The sequence below is a fragment of the Nelumbo lutea genome, chromosome 2 (genome assembly GCF_056320005.1).
Source record: "Nelumbo lutea isolate HS-2025 chromosome 2, American lotus-T2T, whole genome shotgun sequence".
NCBI lineage: Eukaryota > Viridiplantae > Streptophyta > Magnoliopsida > Proteales > Nelumbonaceae > Nelumbo > Nelumbo lutea.
In genome coordinates this window covers 62,122,057-62,142,638 of record NC_142685.1, presented here as the reverse complement: position 1 = coordinate 62,142,638, position 20,582 = coordinate 62,122,057, and the positions used below count along the sequence as shown (strand labels likewise).

The 20,582-nt window shown below is 37.2% G+C and overlaps 1 protein-coding gene across 3 annotated transcripts in view; it reads left to right on the top strand.

The window, feature by feature from the left end:
* Positions 1 to 20,582, top strand: part of NRPC2 (nuclear RNA polymerase C2) — a 109,120-nt gene that overhangs the window by 78,615 nt on the left and 9,923 nt on the right. For all 3 annotated transcript variants that reach the window (XM_088973631.1, XM_088973630.1, XM_088973629.1), the window contains 11 exons: positions 593 to 670; positions 1,222 to 1,361; positions 1,480 to 1,564; positions 3,444 to 3,568; positions 3,651 to 3,786; positions 3,879 to 4,009; positions 5,149 to 5,274; positions 5,368 to 5,423; positions 7,680 to 7,750; positions 9,674 to 9,758; positions 9,841 to 9,944. In XM_088973631.1, coding sequence (XP_088829757.1) covers positions 593 to 670; positions 1,222 to 1,361; positions 1,480 to 1,564; positions 3,444 to 3,568; positions 3,651 to 3,786; positions 3,879 to 4,009; positions 5,149 to 5,274; positions 5,368 to 5,423; positions 7,680 to 7,750; positions 9,674 to 9,758; positions 9,841 to 9,944 — 1,137 coding nt within the window. The remainder of the gene's footprint in view (positions 1 to 592; positions 671 to 1,221; positions 1,362 to 1,479; positions 1,565 to 3,443; positions 3,569 to 3,650; positions 3,787 to 3,878; positions 4,010 to 5,148; positions 5,275 to 5,367; positions 5,424 to 7,679; positions 7,751 to 9,673; positions 9,759 to 9,840; positions 9,945 to 20,582) is intronic.

Below are 20,582 nucleotides of genomic sequence, written 5' to 3'. Positions count from 1 at the left end.
GGTGTCTGAACAGATTACTTGACCCCTATCCCAAAGAGCCATATATATTAAATAATATCAAGAATTACATAAGAGTCCTTGGAGGACTAAATGATAAAAAGAATAAAATACAAAAGAGCCCTTAGAGGGGCTGAAATAGAAATACAAAGAATATGATAAGAACAAGACTATGTATGGCAGGGACTATAGTAACACAATACACCAGGATTCTTCACATTCATAACATTGGGCAGGAAGTCTTTTTGAGTCAGTGATATGGTAAAATCCAAGGGTAATGGTGGCTTCAATAGTTCCGTACTTATTTGCATAATCTTCATTAGGGTCAGATATGTCATTTTTAATGACTTGCACTGTCTTATTTCCTGAAATCCGGTAATACTTCTGTGTTGTTGCTTTCAAGTATCATTTCTTTTGCGTCGATTCATTTTTTAATTACTATTTCTCTCATCTTAGACAAGGTACAGTATGATATTGGTCTGATTGCAGTAATTTATTTGCTTATTCTCCATCCTTTTCTTCCTGAATATTGTTTATGTTGTTGGCATAGTGCACCTCTTGCCATACTGATATGGTCTGAATCTCCATCTTGCAGCTATGCCGGATGGACACATTACTTTACCTTTTAGTCTATCCTCAGCGACCACTACTGACAACAAGGACAATTGAGTTGGTTAGTATTCTCTAATTCATCGCAGGATAGATAACTCAAAAATCTTGGTTGTGAAAAATAATGCCCAAATGGAGGTTATGGTGGCTGAAGGAACTGAACCTCAGGAAGAGATTGAAGACAATGGGGAATTAATGGCTTGGCTAGTAGGGATGAGGGAGAGAACTTTTCTAAACCAGTATTGGTGGGAGAATCAGGTGAATTTAGAATTTCTGAAAAAAATGAGAAATACGTACCACAAGAGGAAAGGAAGAGGCTGCATAGATGGAAACTGTTATCCCAGAGTCCTGTGATTTTTAGCCTGGTGAAGGCTTATTTGCCTTTTGTGTTTTTTTTTTTTTGGTGGGAACATTTTACTCGAGTATCTGATTGATGGGTGTTTATAGTTCATTTATGCCATGCAAGGTGGTTTCATAGGTAGGCTTTTCCTCTTTCTGGGAGGAAGATTTGTGATATTCTTTTACTTTTGTTATACTTTTCTTTAATATTTATTAATACAGTGTAAGTGTTCCAATTAAAAAATCTCTGTTGTGAATCTGACCTTATAATCTCAGGTTGGTTATGATAAGCTTGGGGCAGGGCAGAATGCAACAGTTGCTGTTATGAGTTATAGTGGTTATGACATTGAGGATGCAATAGTCATGAACAAATCATCTCTTGATCGTGGTTTTGGTCGTTGTATTGTAATGAAAAAGTATTTCACCATATCCATAATGTTGCTTTCATTTTGTTTTACTATTTGTATCATCACCATCAAATTTCTATTTTCTGAATGTTTGTATTAACTTTTGCTATGGTTCTGAGATGAACAGGTTATCTGCTATCAATCAACGGTATTCTAATGACACATCTGATAGAATAATTAGGCCTCAAAAACTGAGGAGCAATGCAGAAAAGGTACTAGCTACACATGTTGATACAGATCTTCCATATTTGGTCTTTCTAATAAGCACCTTTGGTTTCTTTGTTCCATGTAGAATATTTTAATGTGTTGAATTCCATCTATATGAAATGGGTTGAAATTCTTAAGGGATGATATTATCATTTTGGAATCCCTCTATTGAGAGAGTCCAGGAACCTCTAGATTTCTGTTTCCATTTCCACACTCTCAATTTAAACAGTCTAAATTTTTGTTTGCGTGACACACTATTATATTAGTTTTATGATAAAGTGGAAACATGACCTATATGATCTCTACAGAAAACAATTCTTGAAATTGTTATGGAGACAATTTTTAATCTTTTGCTATCTCATTTACTTAATATCTTTGGAGAGGGATAAAGTGGCCTAAGTCAAAACACAGCAAAGAACTATATGGAACAAGAAAGGTTAAAAGGCTTAAATAGGAAATGCCAATGGCATCTATTTTAACATCATGCTATTTCAACAAAGACTGTAATAATGCATGATAATCCAAGGAATGAACGCATGCAGGTTCAGGCCAGGTGATAACTCTATATTGCAGTTCTGATAGTGTGTTCGTAATGTTACTTTTATTATGAAGCTGATCCGATGAGCCTTAGAGACTTAGGTTTTAGTTTAGAGCAGCATGGGCTCTGAGTAACATATTGGGCAAATGGGTACTAAGATAATGCAATTTCTTTTCTTTTTCTTTTGTTTTTCATTTGATAGATAATTCCGGCAATGCAATTGCTGATAGTTAAGCAAGCATGCCCCTGGAGGAAGGGGGAGACTGAAGAGAAGTAATGTTTGTGGGCCCTAATATGACAATCTTGTTGTATTGTTTTGTGAGGCTTGGGCTTTTCTAGACACCCTAAGGGCTTTTAGTTATCTCCATATTTTTACACTGGTACATTTATCTTTTTACCATTTAAAAAGGAAGTCACTCAAAAATCTATTAGAAGATTCATGGATTTATAGCTCAAATTCCAACTTAGCAACAATTAAAATATAAAGCTTTATGTCTCTTATGGTCATACAACTGCTGGTGTCAACCATATGAACCAGTGCTGTGTTTTTCCTGCACGAGTCAATCTAGTTCTCTGGTAGTACTAGAGAACTTGCTGACTCCTTGGCATGACATGAGGTTACTAGGGGTGAGATGTATTTTGTGAATCAATTTTACCATATTAGGGAACTTTGTCCGTGTAATATGACAACCTTTAATTTCTTCCCATCTGTTTTTAATTGTATTTTTTCATCAATACGATTCATGATCTTGTTACCAGATCAAACAAAGAAACTTTATGTTACTGTTATGGTCTGGAGAAATTTTGTTGATACCCTTGTATCATTGTATGGTTATTCTTTTATTATCATCTTTACATCGCATTCCAAGTAGTCTCCTTATCTCCCCAACAAAAAGGGGGGGGGGGGGGAGTGGTATCTCCCGCGTTGTAGATCCTTTTATTAACCCTCATGGAAGTACAAATATCAGCATAGCTATTATAGTGTGTCTTAAGAGGTTTTAGTATATCCAGTGTTCCCATTTATTCAGCATGCAATAACTCCAGAATTTGGATAAGAAACTGAGTTATTACAGTGCTCTTTTCATTCTCTTTTGTTTCATTTCATACAATACCTTTGTGTTTCTTTCAGCTTATTATCTTTACTTTGTCCTGTTCTATTCAACAAAGAAATGCTCCATACATTCATCTAATATCCCCCCTTCTAGATGTGGATAAAGCAGCTAGCGAATGAATATTTTTATCCTTTGTCTTGTCATATCTTTATCTGCATTGGTCTTCTTTTCCTTTTTAATATCTAGTTACCTTCTGTGTTTGCAGATTTCTTACATGATTTTTCGTTTGTATAGATACTCGATGCTGATGGAATTGCTGCACCTGGGGAAATAATTAGGCCACATGATATCTACATCAATAAGGAAACTCCAATCAATACGAGGGACAAGTTTACATCTCCTACAGGATTACCAGATAGGTTAGTTGTTTTTTCCTCTGCTGGATCCTACAAGAAACATTCTTTAAATACCAGTTTTACTAACCACTCTTGTAACATTCAGTGCTTACAAGTCAACTAGACAAACATACAAAGGTCCTCAAGGGGAGACAGCTGTAGTTGATAGAGTAGCACTCTGCTCGGATAAGGATAATAATTTGTGCATCAAATTTCTAATTCGTCATACCCGTAGACCAGAGGTTCTTTTCTTATTTCAGCTTTTACTATCAACTTGGAAATGTAAAGTTTTGTCTCAACTGTTCAATTGATGATATTGATTTTTCGTACTTAGGTTGGTGACAAATTCAGCAGCAGACATGGACAAAAAGGTGTTTGTGGCACCATTATCCAACAAGAAGATTTTCCATTTTCTGAACGTGGCATCTGTCCTGATCTGATCATGAATCCTCATGGATTTCCGAGGTGAAATCTTTTCGTTTACCTCTGTTCAACTCATTTGGACATTTTTTGTGCTTGCATGATAAACTAGAAGTTGACTTTACTTCTGAGAGTCTTTTACTTATACCTTCTTTTTTCCGTGTCAAAACATTGTCTAAATGCCTTGATTTAAACTTTGGAATCTTATTCATTTGCCCTTGTGAACATTACAAGAGCATTCTATTTCATTTTGATTTTTGAAAGGCATGTTAAAATTTATTGAAATAGGCTGGCACTTGTTGAAGGTGAGGTTTGGAAATAGAAACGTTCTGTCATGTATCCCCTGTTCATGCAGCCTTAGAACCTTCAATTGTCAATTCTGGTATTGATAAAAATATTACACCTAGTCACCCATAGTTTCTTTATTACAGGACTTAACTTGTACTCCAATAATCTGCGTAGGAGATGGAATTCATTGTGTCTTGCCATTGTAGGATGCATGTGTATAATGCCAGAGTTAGGTTGAGGAGAAGAAGAAGAGTTGAATAGGTGTGTCTGAACTTGGAAGGCTGTATTTATATTAATATGATGAAAAGGACAATTCTGTCCTTATACAAGAAATAAATTACAAGAACTAATATACACAAGTATATTACAAGATAAAAGAAAAGTAATGAGCATTAGTTTGTCCATAAGAGATGTGTGACAAGCCCTTGTCATAGCTTTAGTCAATAAGAGATGTTAGTGGTACTACAAGGTTGAAAACTTGCTAAGCAAGCAAACCTACAAAACTTGGAGGTTGAAGGGGACTCTAAACTGGTTATCTGTTGGACTACCACAAGGTGTAATGTTCCTTTGATATATGGACATACTCTGAGGGAAGTAGATAGCCTGGCAAAGGAACTCAAATGCCTTTTTTTTGGATCAGAAGGACTGCAAATGGGATGGCCGACACAGTAGCCAAGCAGGGGGGTCTATTGGCAATAATTGTTTTGGGCACTATTATAGTCTCTTTTTTGGGCTTGATTGATATCTTGTGATATATTGTAGTTCTGTAACTTGATTTCTCTCTTAAAACCATTTTTCTGTTGATATACTAGGATCTTTCATCTCCTGAAAGTTGGTTGTCTTGCATGGCTTCTCCTTTTCAATCATTATGTTTATTTTTCTGTTATTATCATCAGCCGGATGACAATAGGGAAGATGATAGAACTTCTTGGTGGCAAAGCTGGGGTTTCATGTGGTAGATTCCATTATGGCAGCGCATTTGGTGAACCAAGTGGCCATGCAGACAAAGTTGAGGCTATAAGGTACTTGTTACTGTTTCTTTCTGTTGTTACTGCTTAATCTCATGTGTTATTTCTAGTGGTCTGTTCTTAATGTGATTTCTTGCTTTGTAACAGTGAGACCCTTGTGAGGCATGGCTTTAGCTATAATGGCAAGGATTTCATCTATTCAGGTTTCTCTATTTTCTTCTTGATGTTTTCATATCTAAAATAAACAAAGCATAGGGATTCACTAGAATGCAGTAAATGAAGAAAAGGGCATGTGGAAGAAGCAACTGCTGCCTACCGGGAGGTTGGGTTATTCTCTTCTTAGAGGGGACAGGTAGCTCAAGTGGAGCAGATTTATGACATCTTTATGGTAATGAGATGTTTACCAGCATCTCTGCTAGATCTGTTCCGAAGCTGTAACCTGGTTGATCTAAACAGGAAAGGGTTACTCATCTGGAAGACCATTTCTTCAGAGACTATACAAAATATGGAGAATACATTCATTAGTGCCATTCACTCTCCTACCACTCAATCTAAGGCTACATGCTAATTGTTTTTATATTCTTTCTGTACAATGTCCAGTTCATAATGGAAAATTTATAACTTCTGTTGGATTTTACTGTGATGTCTCTTGAATGAAACAAAAAAGAAGGCAAAGTAAAGGAATAGACCTTCCCCTACACGAGCCAACAGCTAAGCCTTTATATGGACCTCTAAAACGATCCAAAACCCAGCACCTATAGGATATGTGCGTTGAGAGGGCCAAATGGCAATATGAGGCCCTAAAGTTAGAACTTATTCAAATCAGGTCCAATTTGTATGGCCAAATTTGTATCATGTCTGCAGATTGGTTAAGACTTATTCAAATCAGATCCAATTTGTGTGACCAAATTTCCAAAATACTAGAAGTCATGTGCAAGGTTTAAAATGTCGTTGTTGTGGAAATATTTGTCATCCAAATATAGGAAATATGTTGGAAATGTCAGAAATATCGTATGGAAATAGTGTAAAAATTGTAGACATGGTGGAAACATTGTAAAAGAAGTTGTCCGAAGTAACAAAAGAAATTGTAGACATGGTTTATTATTTTGCTCCAAATCATTAAACAAACCTAAGAAACAAAGGTTATAACAAAAGAATATATTCTGGAATTGTCCTATAAACCTTTTTTTTTTGTTTGAAAAAAGTAAAGTAATTTTATTCAATGAGAAAGCAAATTACAACAAGACTCATGCCAACTAGATCTTCCTGGGCCCAAAACATATTACAAGAACATCCATGATTTAGTACAAAGAAGGAGAGAAACATTCTGACTTTTAAACTCATTCACTGACACCCAGGAGCAAATCTTCCCCACCACTTTCTGCACAATCTCATCTGGACTTTTTGATTGATTACAGAAAATTCTATTGTTTGTTTCCATCCAAATGGACCAAAGAACAGCCTGCGGAATAGTATTCCAAACAAGCCTGCCTTTCTTGGTAAGACCCTCCAATCTCCAACTCATAAACAGCTCCTTCACAGACTTAGGCATAGCCAACACACCTCTTGTTTCTTGAAGAAATGTCCCCAGATTGAAGAGGAAATCGGACAGTGAATGCACAAATGATCTATAGATTCAGCACCCATGCCGCATAAAACACAGGAGGGATCAGGAATCTGAACACCCCTTCTCTCCAAGTTGACCCTAGTTAAACATTTATTCATACTCATTAGTTGCTAATGATAGAAAATGTTGACAGTTTTTATAGATCAACCAAATAATCTATTACACACAAAAAAAAAAAAACTAATATTTAACTTAATGTTTGAAATGAATATTGAGCTAGCTCAAAGTGGTAATCATGTAAGTTAGGTGGGCAATAGTATTGTTAATCCACATATCTACAATATTGTCATCAACTTATGTTACAATACTATCTCTTGTACTCCATATAGTGCTGGTAAGTATTCATTGGGGAATATGTCAATTCCAGTAAAATTTTGTGTCATTACCCATGGAAATGGAAATATGCCGTGGAAATATTAGGGAATGTAAGGACATTTTTTGATCATGAGTGATTGGATAACTTATTACACATTAGTTATAATCCCTATCAGATACGATATATTGCCTTGCTATTATCTTCTGCATCTTGGCATTTTTTTCTGCTGCATCACTTATAAAACGAAACTCATCTTGGCATGCATCTTAATTTGAGAAAAAAAAAGGATATCCTACTTTTTTTTTGTGTTAAACAGTATGATGTGTTGTTAAACACTTCCTGGTGTTTCTCAATTGCTTATAATTTTTTATTTACAAACAATTTTTCAATTGCTTCTAATTTTTTGCTTTGCACATTGTTTCTAGTAGTAACACTTTCATTTTCTTGAGAACTGTTTAACAGGTGTCATTATTGCTCAATCTGTACGTATCATACTTCTTTGTTTGAACTTTCCAGGTATCACAGGTTGTCCACTGCAGGCATACATATTCATGGGTCCAATTTACTACCAGAAACTTAAGCACATGGTAAATTCATCAAGTTTCCACTTTAACACTCCAAAATATCGTGTTTGACCTTTGAAGCTTCGCTGCTGGGTTGATTACATTTAATGGAATTTTCTAATTCGTGTAATTCGAAGTCTTGCTATTGCTAGAGGCTGGATTTTCCTTTGGGGAAGTGAAATGGCATGATCATGTTTTATAAGTAACATCCAACTATTACAACATAGTTACTATATAATATTTTATTTTGTAATATTATATGATTATCATCTAAGCCTTGTCCCAACTATATGGGGTTGGCTACATGAATCCTGTTTCTGTAATATGATGAGATTCTTTATTAGTAACAAAAACTCTCATAAGTGGATAAAAGGAGTATAGAAACAAATGAGAAGATTACAAATTGGTCATGCCCACCCAAAAAATACAGTACTGACCAACCCAAGCTTAAATCAGATGTTCTGGCTCCAAACAGATCAACCATATTTACTTACCCCAGCTGAAGAATCAGCAAGAAGTTTGATTTTCATCTCCATTGGAATGAGATACACTAACCACAGTTGCATCTGTACACCATTTAGCCTCTAATTGGTGTAATGGTAAAATCTTTGGCTGACAAGCATGCAAAAATAATGCCAATCCATTCCACCCTTCCCAAGATCCCTAATAGCTGGGACCAACATTTATGACCTTTTTTGTAATAAAATGTTTTCAAGTGTATTTCTCAAGTTATTTCAGAAACAATGGCCAAGAATATAGAAGCCATGAACTGCTAAAGCTGCCTTTGCAAAATGGCATCTGTTCTGCTTTATATATCTAATTTTAGGGAGAGAATCTCATAGAACATAACAAATCTCTAAACGCCAGTAGAAATATAATAGATCCTAATTTATCTGAAATCATAATAAAAACAAAGAGTTGTCACCAAACTATGATTTGTCTAGTAGGACTGCAATCAGTCCTAGATATAATGTACAATAAACAAAGAAAAAAGGTATGAGAATGAGAGAAGGAGAAGACAAAGAGAAGTCAAAAAGAGTGTGGGCTATAACTAGAATTGTCACCCCACTCAGCTATTTATGTTAATAATTAAAATAGGGGAAAAGCCAGAATTACCCCTACTGCTTACATAAGCAAAGAAAGAAATAAGAAATAACTACCAACTGAAAATAACCACTAACTACCACTAATCATAAATAAACAAACAGTAGTGGGGAACACATTAATGTTCTCTACACTATGAAACTCAAAAGAGAAGCTGCTGAGAAGTATGTGGTTGCGCTAACAGAAAGAGATCTGGTACCATGTATCTGGAAATTATCGTTTGCACCAACAGAAAGAGATCTACCCACCGATGTGATGTTGCAGCAGCATTAGTCTATCATTACTAACTCATCCCACCCTATCACCACCTGTGAATCTCTTTACACCAGCATAGAAAACCTGGCCGAGGCCACACAATCCTTGTAGAAGAGTGCCTGAACAAATCAACAAAAAGTTCTATCCATGTTCTCTAGAAAACCCTCTAATAAACTGTTCAACAATAGAAACTTCAGGGGTGTGGACCCCATATCCTTTTCTCACCCCATTGAGAATTATCGTACAATGATGGATCAAATCTAAGAAATTCATTACCTTTTCTATTTGTATTGTATACTATGAAAGTGAGCGTTTTCTAATGTTTATGAAACCATCTTTGTACATGCAAATGAAATTCTCATCAACTGTGAATCTTACTGTTCAAATGTGATGGGCATATATATATAAAGTATGTTATGTTTCATTATTTCACAACTATTAAATGAAGAAAAAACTGACATGTTACGCTTTCCATAATCATTTATTTAAAATATGTTTTATCTCACTATTTAACAAATAATGTTTTGTGGAAACTAAGGAACCACATATTTTATCATTTTCCATGTTTGTTTAACTCCTTGATTTTAGGTTCTAGATAAGATGCATGCTCGAGCTAGAGGACCACGTGTCATGCTAACTAGACAGCCAACTGAAGGGAGAAGCCGTGATGGAGGTTTTACATAGATATTCCTTTCTTCTCTTCCAGCATTCCATTGCAGATGAGTGCTTGTAAATTAATTTTTTGACACTTCCAGGACTACGACTTGGAGAGATGGAACGTGATTGTTTGATTGCTTATGGTGCTAGTATGTTAATATTTGAGCGGTTAATGCTCTCCAGTGATCCTTTTGAGGTTCAGGTATTAAATGCATGCCCATGAAAACCTGTTCTCTGGTAATTTTTCTGCATTAATTGATGAACAACATCATTTTGCATGTTTGCAGGATTATTTGCTTAAAATAATTTAGTTATTTCTATCCAATACCATTCAAAAAGGAAGACTAAGTTCAGTTGTTGTTTTGTTGGATTACATTTTCCTTGCTTCATTCAATAATAAAAAGTTCTGTTGTTAATTGATTGTTAGTTCTTTTCTTTACTTAGATTGTGCCACAGAGGTATATTTGTAATTTTGGCCTTCTTTTATTTTGTTTAAGTTGTCCATGCTATAAGTATAAAACAGGAGCATTGCCAGCCCTGATTTCTTTGGCTCTTGAACCCCTCTTCTCTCTTCCTCTATTCTCTGCTTTTTCTGGATAGAAAACATGGTATCAGAGCAGATTGTTGGGAGATGGAAGCACTTACATTGCAGTTTCCTGTTCTTTTACCGAGAATTCTGTTTTTTGGACTGTGAATGGAATTAAACCTTGATCGGCCTTTTGTTTCTTGAGTTGTGTGCCTTCTTGCATGTGCTGTGAAGGGATTGTGTTATTCTTTCTTGAGTGGGTGGGGGTAGTCCTCTATTGCCGCATGTAGTGTGTGGATTGCACGTGTTTGAAGGTTGAGTTCTTGGACTAGTACAATGGCTATAGTTGGTGTTCCAGTAATTCTCCTTAGTTTCAGTAATTTGGCTGGTTCCTGTTGTGTGGTGTAATCAATTCCAGCAGCTCTTCTTAGGGTCTTAGTGTTTGTTCTTGTTTCGACTGTTGCTACAGTAGTCCGAACAGGAAGAGGAGAAGAAGAAGAAGAAGAAGAAGAGGGTCTGTCGAAAATCTTCCTCAGCCACACTAATTCACAGGTAGTGTGAGCCATGGCCCTATATTCGGCTTCAGCACTGCTTCTGCCTACAACCGTTTGCTTTTTACTCTTCCATGTCACAAGATTTCCTTCCATAAATGTGCAATAGCCTGTAGTAGATCTTTTGTCACTCACTGAGCCTGCTCAGTCTGCATCTGTATACCCAACTACTTCAAGTTTTCCTCCTGGTTTATACAATAGCCCACGGCCTGGAGCTCCTTTCAGATACCTCACAATTCTAAGGACTGCATCCCAGTGAGGTATACAAGGGTTCTGCATGAATTGGCTCACCACACTGACTGCAAAGGAGATGTCGGGTCTTGTGATAGTCAGATAGTTCAGCTTTCCCACTAGTTGTCTATACCTTCCAGGATCTTCAAATACTTCTCCTGTATCATTGCTCAACTTAACATTTGGTTCCATAGGGGTCTCAGCCGGTTTTGCACCTAACAGTCTTGTTTCTTCCAATAGATCAAGGACATATTTCCTTTGGCACAGATTCACACCTTGTTTTGACCTGGCAACCTCTATTCCCAAGAAATACTTTAATGTTCCAAGGTCCTTTGTTTGAAAATGATTTTGCAAAAATACCTTTAGTTTGCCAATCCCCAATTTATCACTATCAGTGATGACAATATCATCCACATAGACTACTAATAAAATCTTCTCAGCTTCTGAGTCATAGCTAAACATTGAGTGATCAACCTGTCATTGCTTCATTCCAAAACTCTTCACCACTTCGCTGAACTTCCCAAACCAAGCACGTGGAGATTGCTTCAACCCATAAATTGCTTTCTTCAGCCTGCACACCTTACCACCCTCCCCCTGAGCAACAAACCCAAGTGGTTGCTCCATATATACCTCCTCCACTAGATCACCATGGAGGAAGGCATTCTTTATGTCAAGTTGAAGGAGAGGCCAATCATACATAACTGCCAAGGAAATTAGGACACGAACGGAACCAATTTTAGCTACCGGAGAGAATGTCTCCATATAATCCACACCATATACTTGTGAGTAACCTTTAGCAACAAGTCTGGCCTTCAGACGCTCCACACTACCATCTGGCAAGTATTTCACAGTATACACCCATTTACAGCCCACAGCATGCTTCCCAGGTGGAAGAGTAGTAAGTTCCCACGTTTGAGTATGTTGAAGAGCAGAAAGTTCCTCCTCCATTGCCCGCCGCCATCCAGGTGAACTAAGAGCTTCTTGAACATTGTTAGGTAGGGAAATAGAAGACAGAAGTGAAACAAACTGGCGATGTGAGGCAGAAAGACGAGATAATGAAACAAAATTGGAAATGGGATGGAGTGTGGAATTACGCTTACCTTTCCGTAAGGCAATGGGTAGGTCAAGATCTGAAGGTTCAGCAATAAGAGCCATGAGAGGATCCGCATATGAGGTAGAAGCAGGAGGGGCCGGTGTTGTTCGACGTGTATACACTTGTCGGATCGGTGGTGGTTCAGTGGTGACCTGCACTGGATGAGGAGATGAGTCTACTCCAACAACAGCCTCTGGAACTGAATCACTGACAGGAAGAGGAAGATGAGGTAAGGGTGAGGACAAGGGTGCTTCATGACTGGAGAAGAAGGGGACAGACTCAAAAAATGTGACATCATGGCAGACATAGCACTTTCGGGCAATAGGATTATAACACTTGTACCCTTTTTGAGTCCGAGAGTAGCCAAGGAAGACACATTTAATTTAGCGTGCATCTAGCTTGTCTATTCCAGGACTCAGATTATGAACAAAGCACACACAACCAAAGACACGAGGAGTTAATGGAAACGGAGATAAAGTGGGAAACAAGATGGAGAAGGGGGACTGATCATGAAGAATAAAAGAGGGCATTCGATTAATGAGAAAACATGCAGTGAGTACAGCATCACTCCAAAATCGTTTAGGAACATGCATGTGGTGAAGCATAGACCGAGCAATTTCAAGAAGATGACGATTCTTTCGTTCAGCCACCCCATTTTGTTGAGGGGTGAAAGCACAAAAGGTCTGATGAATAATGCCATGCTATTCTAAATACTGTTGAAATGCAGTAAGAAAGTATTCACGACCATTATCTGAACGAATAATTTTAATTGAAACACCAAATTGTATGCGTATTTCAGCATGGAATTTTTGAAAAATGGAAAATAATTCACTTTTTTCTTTCATTAAGTAAATCCATGTCATTCTTGAACAATCATCAATAAAGGAGACAAAATACTTGTACCCATTGTAAGACTCTATTTTGATCGGACCCCAAACATCTGAGTGAACCAAAGAAAAAGGACTCAACATACAACTCTCAACTCTTGGACTGAAGGACACACGACGGTGTTTACCAAACTGACATGACTCACATTGTAAAACTGACAACTGACTCAATGATGGAACCAACATCTTGAGGACCTTGAGAGATGGATGTCCTAGTCGGCAATGCCATTGTAGAGGAGTAAGGGAAGTCTGAAGTGCAATCGAAGATCCACCGCCGTCAAGGTAATACAATCCACCAGCTTCATGCCCCCCACCAATCTTCTTCCCCGTCTTGAGATCCTGAAAGACACAAGTGGAAGGAAAGAAGGTAACATAACAGTTAAGAGCTTTGGTTGTTTTACTAACAGGCATAAGATTGAATGGAAACAGATGATAAAGGGACAGAAGCCAAGTCAACATTACCAACACCACAAATGGGAGATGAGGACCCATTGGCAAGCGTAACAGTTTGTGGTGTGGAGGTTTCAGCAAGAGAAGAGAACACACCTGGAGTCCTGGTCATTTGATCTGAGGCTCCAGAGTCAATAATCCAGGAAGTAGTTTTAGATGACATGCAAGCAATACCTGATTGAGCATATGTGGCAGTGGTATGCTGTGAAGTAGTTTGAAGGAACCGTTCATACTCATCACGCGGAACACTCACCATCTCCCTCTCAGAAGTAGATGTAGATGTGGAAGGTGTTAGGTCTGCCAGTTTACTGTCACTAATAGCAACCTCGCCTGCTACAGCATGACTAGCCCATTTAGAGGGAGGGCCATGTAGATCATAACAGAAATTCATTGTGTGTCCATCCCTACCACAATGAGTACACTTCCTTGTAGAGTTATTTTTTCCTCTGCCACGGCCTCCCCTTGAGTTACGGTCACCCCAACAATCATGGAATTGCCACGGCCCCCTCTGGAGTGTTCTCCCCCTCTTGTACTATGTCCAACCCCTCTAGCTGTCACAAGTGCTGATCTATCAGACTGTGTGGAGTTCTCAGCCTGTCCCAAAGAAATTCTACGAAGCCTTGATAATACTTCCTCAAGTGTAGGAAGAGTAGAGCCCCCCAATATTTGGGCTCTAACTGGTTCATATTCCGACTTCAGTCCCACTAAAAATCTTGTAACATCTAGTTGCCCCCTTTGTTATTGGTGAACTTTAATATTTGGAGTAAGGGGGTGATAGACATTGAGTTCATTCCTTATATTCTTTATGCAGGGATAGTACTCTTCTAGTGTTTTGGTTCCTTGTTGTAAATCAAAGTACTCCTGATAAAGCTGATCTACTCTTGTTGTGTTATCTTGTCCAGAATATAGCTTCTTAGCATGCTCCCATATATCCTTAGCCGTATCAAGGAACATGAAGTTGGCATTGATTTTGGGTTCCATACTATTCCACAGCCGTCATGATTTGAGCATCTTCTTGTTCCCAATCATCAAACCCTGGAGAGTCAACCGGTGGCTTCTCATCTCTAACATGCTTTGTTTTCTTCTTTGCCTTGAGAATAACTTCCACTGATTTATCCCATGGAACATAGTTCTCCCCATTTAACTTAATTGAGGTCATTTGTACTCCTAGGTAGTCGGAGGAAATTACTACACTAGGTTTCTGATCATTGTAGCCATCTCCTATTTCTGCCATTGTACTCTTTCACAGTTGTCCCTAACTTTACTTCTCAGCTACAAGCTGATTGATGTTGTTCACAGTTTAATATTTCAGCACCTATTGCAGCCTCTAAACACCACTGTTGACTTCACACATTTGTTTTTATTCACACTACTGCTGACTTCACACACTTACATCCCACATAAGCATTAGTTTACCATTCACTAATCACAAGTAGAGGCCCCCTTACAACCACTCAAGCACCACAACACAGCCAAATCTGCTGCACCCAGTTCAGACTTATTTAACACACTTAAGAGGGCATTACACAACCACAAGGAGTTCGGCAAGGTCACTACATTCTACTTTACACCACTCGGCCACTTATAGCAGCCCTAACACCATTCAACGACTTACAGCAGCCCTACACCATTCGGCTACTGCACACACAACCCTTCCTAGGGCAACAATGAACCTAGTTCTCTAGGTTTTACTCAGTACAACAGCTTCTTGTAGGGTTTCTACCCAAAAATATAAGTAACACTAGAAGAAGAGAGAACCAACCTTCCTTTGAGAATATCAATCAACCATTCACTACTGAAGTCACTTTCCTTGTTGAAGAAGGTTATGCGCAGCAGAGAGACAAGCTGTAATGTTTCAGACCTAGGGCGAACCAGTTCTCTCCATCAACTGATCAGAAACGAAGGTGAAGAGTCACGAACAATGCTGAGGTGCTTTACCAACTGACTTAGGTCAGGAGTATGGCTCTGATACCATGTTTCGACTGTTGCTACAATAGTCCGAACAGGAAGAAGAAGAAGAAGAAGAAGAAGAAGGGTTTGTCGAAAATCTGATGGATAAACCCATTCAGTCGACCCCCTTAATCTATATTAGATTCTAATCATAGTTACAAAGACAGAAATGACCTTACTTGAGTGTGGGATAGAGTAACTCTAATAACACTGCCACATAAGCAAGTTACTTAATAAACAGAAGAAGACTAAACTACCCCTATTCGGCACATCTTAACAGTTCTAATTGAAACTGATGAATTTGTATCTTCTGGTGTTAATCTACCCAAGGAACAACTAGTGTAGGGGCTGATAGCTTGAAATTCCCTAGGCCAATCACCCTTCTAAATGGAATAAAATTACTTGGAGTGGTCTAAAGGTATCAAATTCTATGTTATAGCCAGGGGGAAAGCTGGATATATTAATGGGATGATGAAGGAACTCAAGAGTGGAACTGTTGAACATGATAGGTGGGATCAGGAGAATAATATTGATAATGCCCTGGCTTATTGTGGCTATGAAACCTGATGTGAGGAAAAAATTTATGTGGGCTAACACTGCTAGTGAGATATGGGAATAGGCAAAATCAACCTACTCAGAGAAGAGGCATTATGCCAAGATCTATTAGTTCCAAGGTTAGTCCTCAACTTTTAAGTAGGGAAATTGTAGTTTATCGGCTTACTATTCAGCCCTCACATTTGTGTGGAAGGAGTTGGATCACTACCATGCCATTGATTGGAAGTCTGACGATGATGTGCAAAGGCCTATAATAAGTTGGTCTCTTAGCAATGGGTCTTCGCCTTTTTGTTGGGACTAAGCCTTGTGTATGAACCTCATAGGGTCCAAATTTTGGGGAGTAATGAGCTGCCCTCAATCCAGGAAGTGTATGCACTTTCAATCTTAGGAGAGTAGGCATAATATGATGGTTGTAGCTGAGGGAAACCAAAATGGGTAATCAAGAATCAAGAACAAAATAAGTTCTAGGGACAAAGGAAATACAATGCAGCTAATGTGGCAGCTTAAGATACTCAAAGGCTACTGGAATTACTCAAGAACGCCATGATGGTTTTGACCCCAAGGTGGATATCATTGACTCCTATTGTAACCACTTGGAATCATATGGTAGGGCTTTACAACAAATGGACAGTGTGAACAGCGCTATGTTTCTCTACTACGACAAGGCAGCTATAAATATTGTAGCTAATCCTGCCCTCCTTGATAGGACGAAGCATGTTGAAGTGGACAAGCTTCTTATTAGGAAGAAACTGGATAAAGGTGAAGTTTGCAGTCCTTATGTCAACTCAAAGGATCAACTTGTAGATGTTCTTATCAAGAGGCTTCATTGTTTGCGGCACAATGAGCTTTGTCACAAGTTGGGCATGATAAACATGCAAAGCCTAACTTGAGGGGGAATGTTTTTTAATTGATTGTTGGCTCTTTTATTTACTTACATTGTGCTACAGGGGCATATTTGTAATATTTGCCTTCTTTTGTTTTTTAAAATTGTCCATACTATAAATAATAAAACAGGGGTGCCACCGGCCATGATAGAAGGCTGATGTTGATCACCTTCAGCCTGTACTCAGGTTCAGCTTCTGCATGAAAACATAGAAAGAAAGGGAAAGGCAGAAGAAAGAAGAGAGGAAGTGAAGAAGAGAAGAGGAAAGAAGAAGAATGAAAAGAAGGGAGCAGTTCTAATCTATTCTGCTGCCCAGATTTGATATTTATTGGTTTCTATCATAAAATAAATTACGAAGACTACTATACCCCTGCTGACTAAGATACTACTTGACAAAATATAATAGTAACTAGTGTAGGCCCAACTAACAGGCACATGACAAGGCCCAAACAGATAAATTAAAGAAATAACTACTATATTGTTTCTCTACACTCCCTCGAGTTGGGAATAGATATTGGTCATTCCCAACTTGCATAAATTTGTCTCTAACTTGACCCTTGTCACTGCTTTGGTGAAGACATCAGCAAGCTGCATATCAGAGGCAACATACGGAAGGCAAACTTCTTGGGAGGCAACTCTTTCTCTAACAAAATGTCGATGCACCTCAATATGTTTAGTTCTATCATGCTATATGGGATTATGAGCAATATTAATAGCGGTTTGGTTATCTCAGCCATAACACTTCAGCCACCCCATTAGCCATAGATCGATACTCTACTTCAGCACTAGAGTGGGCAACAACATTTTGGTTTTTCTTTACCTCCAACAAGAGCACAGTACCTTGAGGTAGATCTCCTATCATCCACACAACCAGCCCAATCTGCATTAGTGTACACTTCTATCTTCGTATGACCATTATTCTTGAAGAGTATACCTTTGCCTGGACACTTCTTTAAGTAAAAAGCAAGGTTTAAAATTTCGATATGATATGCCCGATACGAGGCGTATCATATCGTATCTTTGAAAAACATATACAGGATACGCATGGAAATTGGATGTCTCGTCTTTTTTTCATGCGTATTGGACCCATATTGGACCGTATCGGGGGTGTATCAGTAGCGTATCAACGAAAAAGATATGGCCAAAAACTAGAAAAAAATATATATATAAAGGGGAAAGCAAGCTTCTTTTCCTTGAAATAAGCCTTCTTTCACGCCCAAGTGACTCTAAAACTCCAAACCTCATTCCTAGAGTGCTAGATTCGCAAAAAAATGTAAGAAACAAGTGTGAATCGTTATTTTTTTTTTTGAAAATTTTTCAAATTTTGAAAAAATATGGAAAAATAGGTAAATTTGTTCAATTTTTATAATATCTTGTGATTTCTTTTTTTCTTGAATGTTTAATTTTATGTTGATCTACATTTCTTACATTCAAAAGCATAATTTTTTTGTGTTATTAATAAATTTATGGAAATTTCATGAAGATGTAATTTTGAAAATTTCTATCATATACATAGAGCAATTGAAATTTATGGATTTATCTATCATATACATAGAGCAATTGAATTTTTTTATTTTTTATTTCTTGGGAGGCAATTTTTTATGGATTTATGTACGTAGAGCAATTGAAAATGTAAAATACATAGAGGTTTGCCTTCTTGTCGATGCACCTCAATAAAATATCCTCTATCATATACATAGAGCAATTGAAATGTAAAATACAATTTGTTAAATGTATTTCTTCTTGTCGATGCACCTCTATGTATTTGGAAAATTTCTTCTTGGGAGGCAATTTTCTCAATTAATAAAAATTTTGAAAATGTAATTTTTCTCTGCCTATAAAGACTAAATATGTTTTAGATCTATGGATTTATTTATCATATTCATAGAGCAATTGAAATTTCTTCTTTAGTATTTTTTTATTTTTTATATTTTTAGAAAAAAAATCAGTAATAATTAGTTATATTTTATCATTTGATCACAACAACTGATTATATTTTTAGAAACTAATTAATTAATTCTATGGATAATCTTTCATATCCACAAACTAATTGAAATTTCTTATTTAATAATTTTTTTATTTTTTTATTTTTAGAAATAAAAAATAATTAATTAATTATATTTTATCATTTGATCACAATGATTGAATATATTATAATTCTATGGATGAGATCTATCATATCCACAAAACAATTGAAATTTCTTCTTTAATAACTATTTTTTGAATATATTATATAATGTTTATTTATTTTTTATAGTTTTTGAAAATAAATATTGATTATATTTTCACTTAGAAGTTGTGCCAATGCATGTTTTTTGGTTGAATAGGAGAATTGAGTTTTTCCCATCCCATAAAACATTAGCACTTAAGAATTATAATTTATAAATTATAGTTAAGCATAGGTTTTTAATGAAATTATAATTACCTACAATATATTTCTTCATAAAACCATTAAAGTATATTAATTTAATGTATATACACCTCATTGAGGTCTTATATTTAGTGTTATTGATGTATTTTTATGATTAATTAAAGTATTTATAGTGTTTGCAAGCGTATCTTAGTTTTTCTCCGATACGCATGCATATCCAAGGCATATCCCGATACGTCTCTTAAAATTGCCTTTCCGATACACTTGGCGTTTTCGATACTTTGAACCTTGGTAAAAAGTATCTTTTCAACTACAAGATGGGATGTTCTAGGAGACTGCATATACTGATTGACTACACTAATAGCATAAGAAATAACTAGTCGTGTTAGGCAAAGCTGGAGAAGCTTTTAGTAGAGAACACTGATGTGGGCCCCACAGCTATGGTCCCACTGTGTTCGTAGGGTAGAAGGTGTTCTAGTCTTCCTACGGTCAGTTGTTGGTCATTTAGTTGTTCAGTTGTTATTTGTGTCAGTCTTATTTTGCTCTATTTGTTATGTAACGACTAAGGGCAGATCTGTCCTTTCCATGTAATGAGCATAACCTATAAATATTAAATAAAGTGGCGGCGGCAGAATATTGAGATTCTGTCCTTCCTTTCAAATCTTGTGTTCTATTGCTCTCTCTCTACTCTTTCTCCTTCCTCTATTCTTTCTCCTTTTTCGAACCTGAAATTTATTAGTGCCCAAGACTGATAGCAGTCTTGAATAACTACATGGTATCAGAGCCAAGTTAGGGTTTCTCATGTGAGTCTAGTACCGGTCGACCACATGAGAATCTCCTAGGATTGGAAGCTGAAAAGGTGGAGTTCGTAGACTGATTCTTGGAGATCGCCAAAAGGGCTAGCAGCTGTTGAAAGCTTGTCATGGTTGCAGAGTGTTGGCGGTCAGGAAGGATCAGAGAAGACTAGGGTTCGGGTAATCTTGGAAGGCAGCGAACAATATTTCCTTGTAAGTTATTTATTTTCTAAGAGAAGTTCTATCAGAGAAGATATGTTGGACCTATCTGGAGAGGGCGGTCGAACCATTCTAGGGTTTTCTCCCTTCGATTCTCTAGGGTTTTACGGCAAACCCTACTGTTGGGCTGAACTGCCTTAGCCTTGTTTCTCTCTGCTCTAGGGTTTGAAAGTGATCTTGCGGCAAGCCCTAGTGTTAGACTAAACCTTGCGATCTACCTAGAGCTGTCCTCAAGTTTGTTGTTAGCATTGATCAGATTCTAGGGTTTCATATTAACCCTACTGCAAGTCTATCTATACGGTATTGATTGGATTGTGCAACTGAACTGTT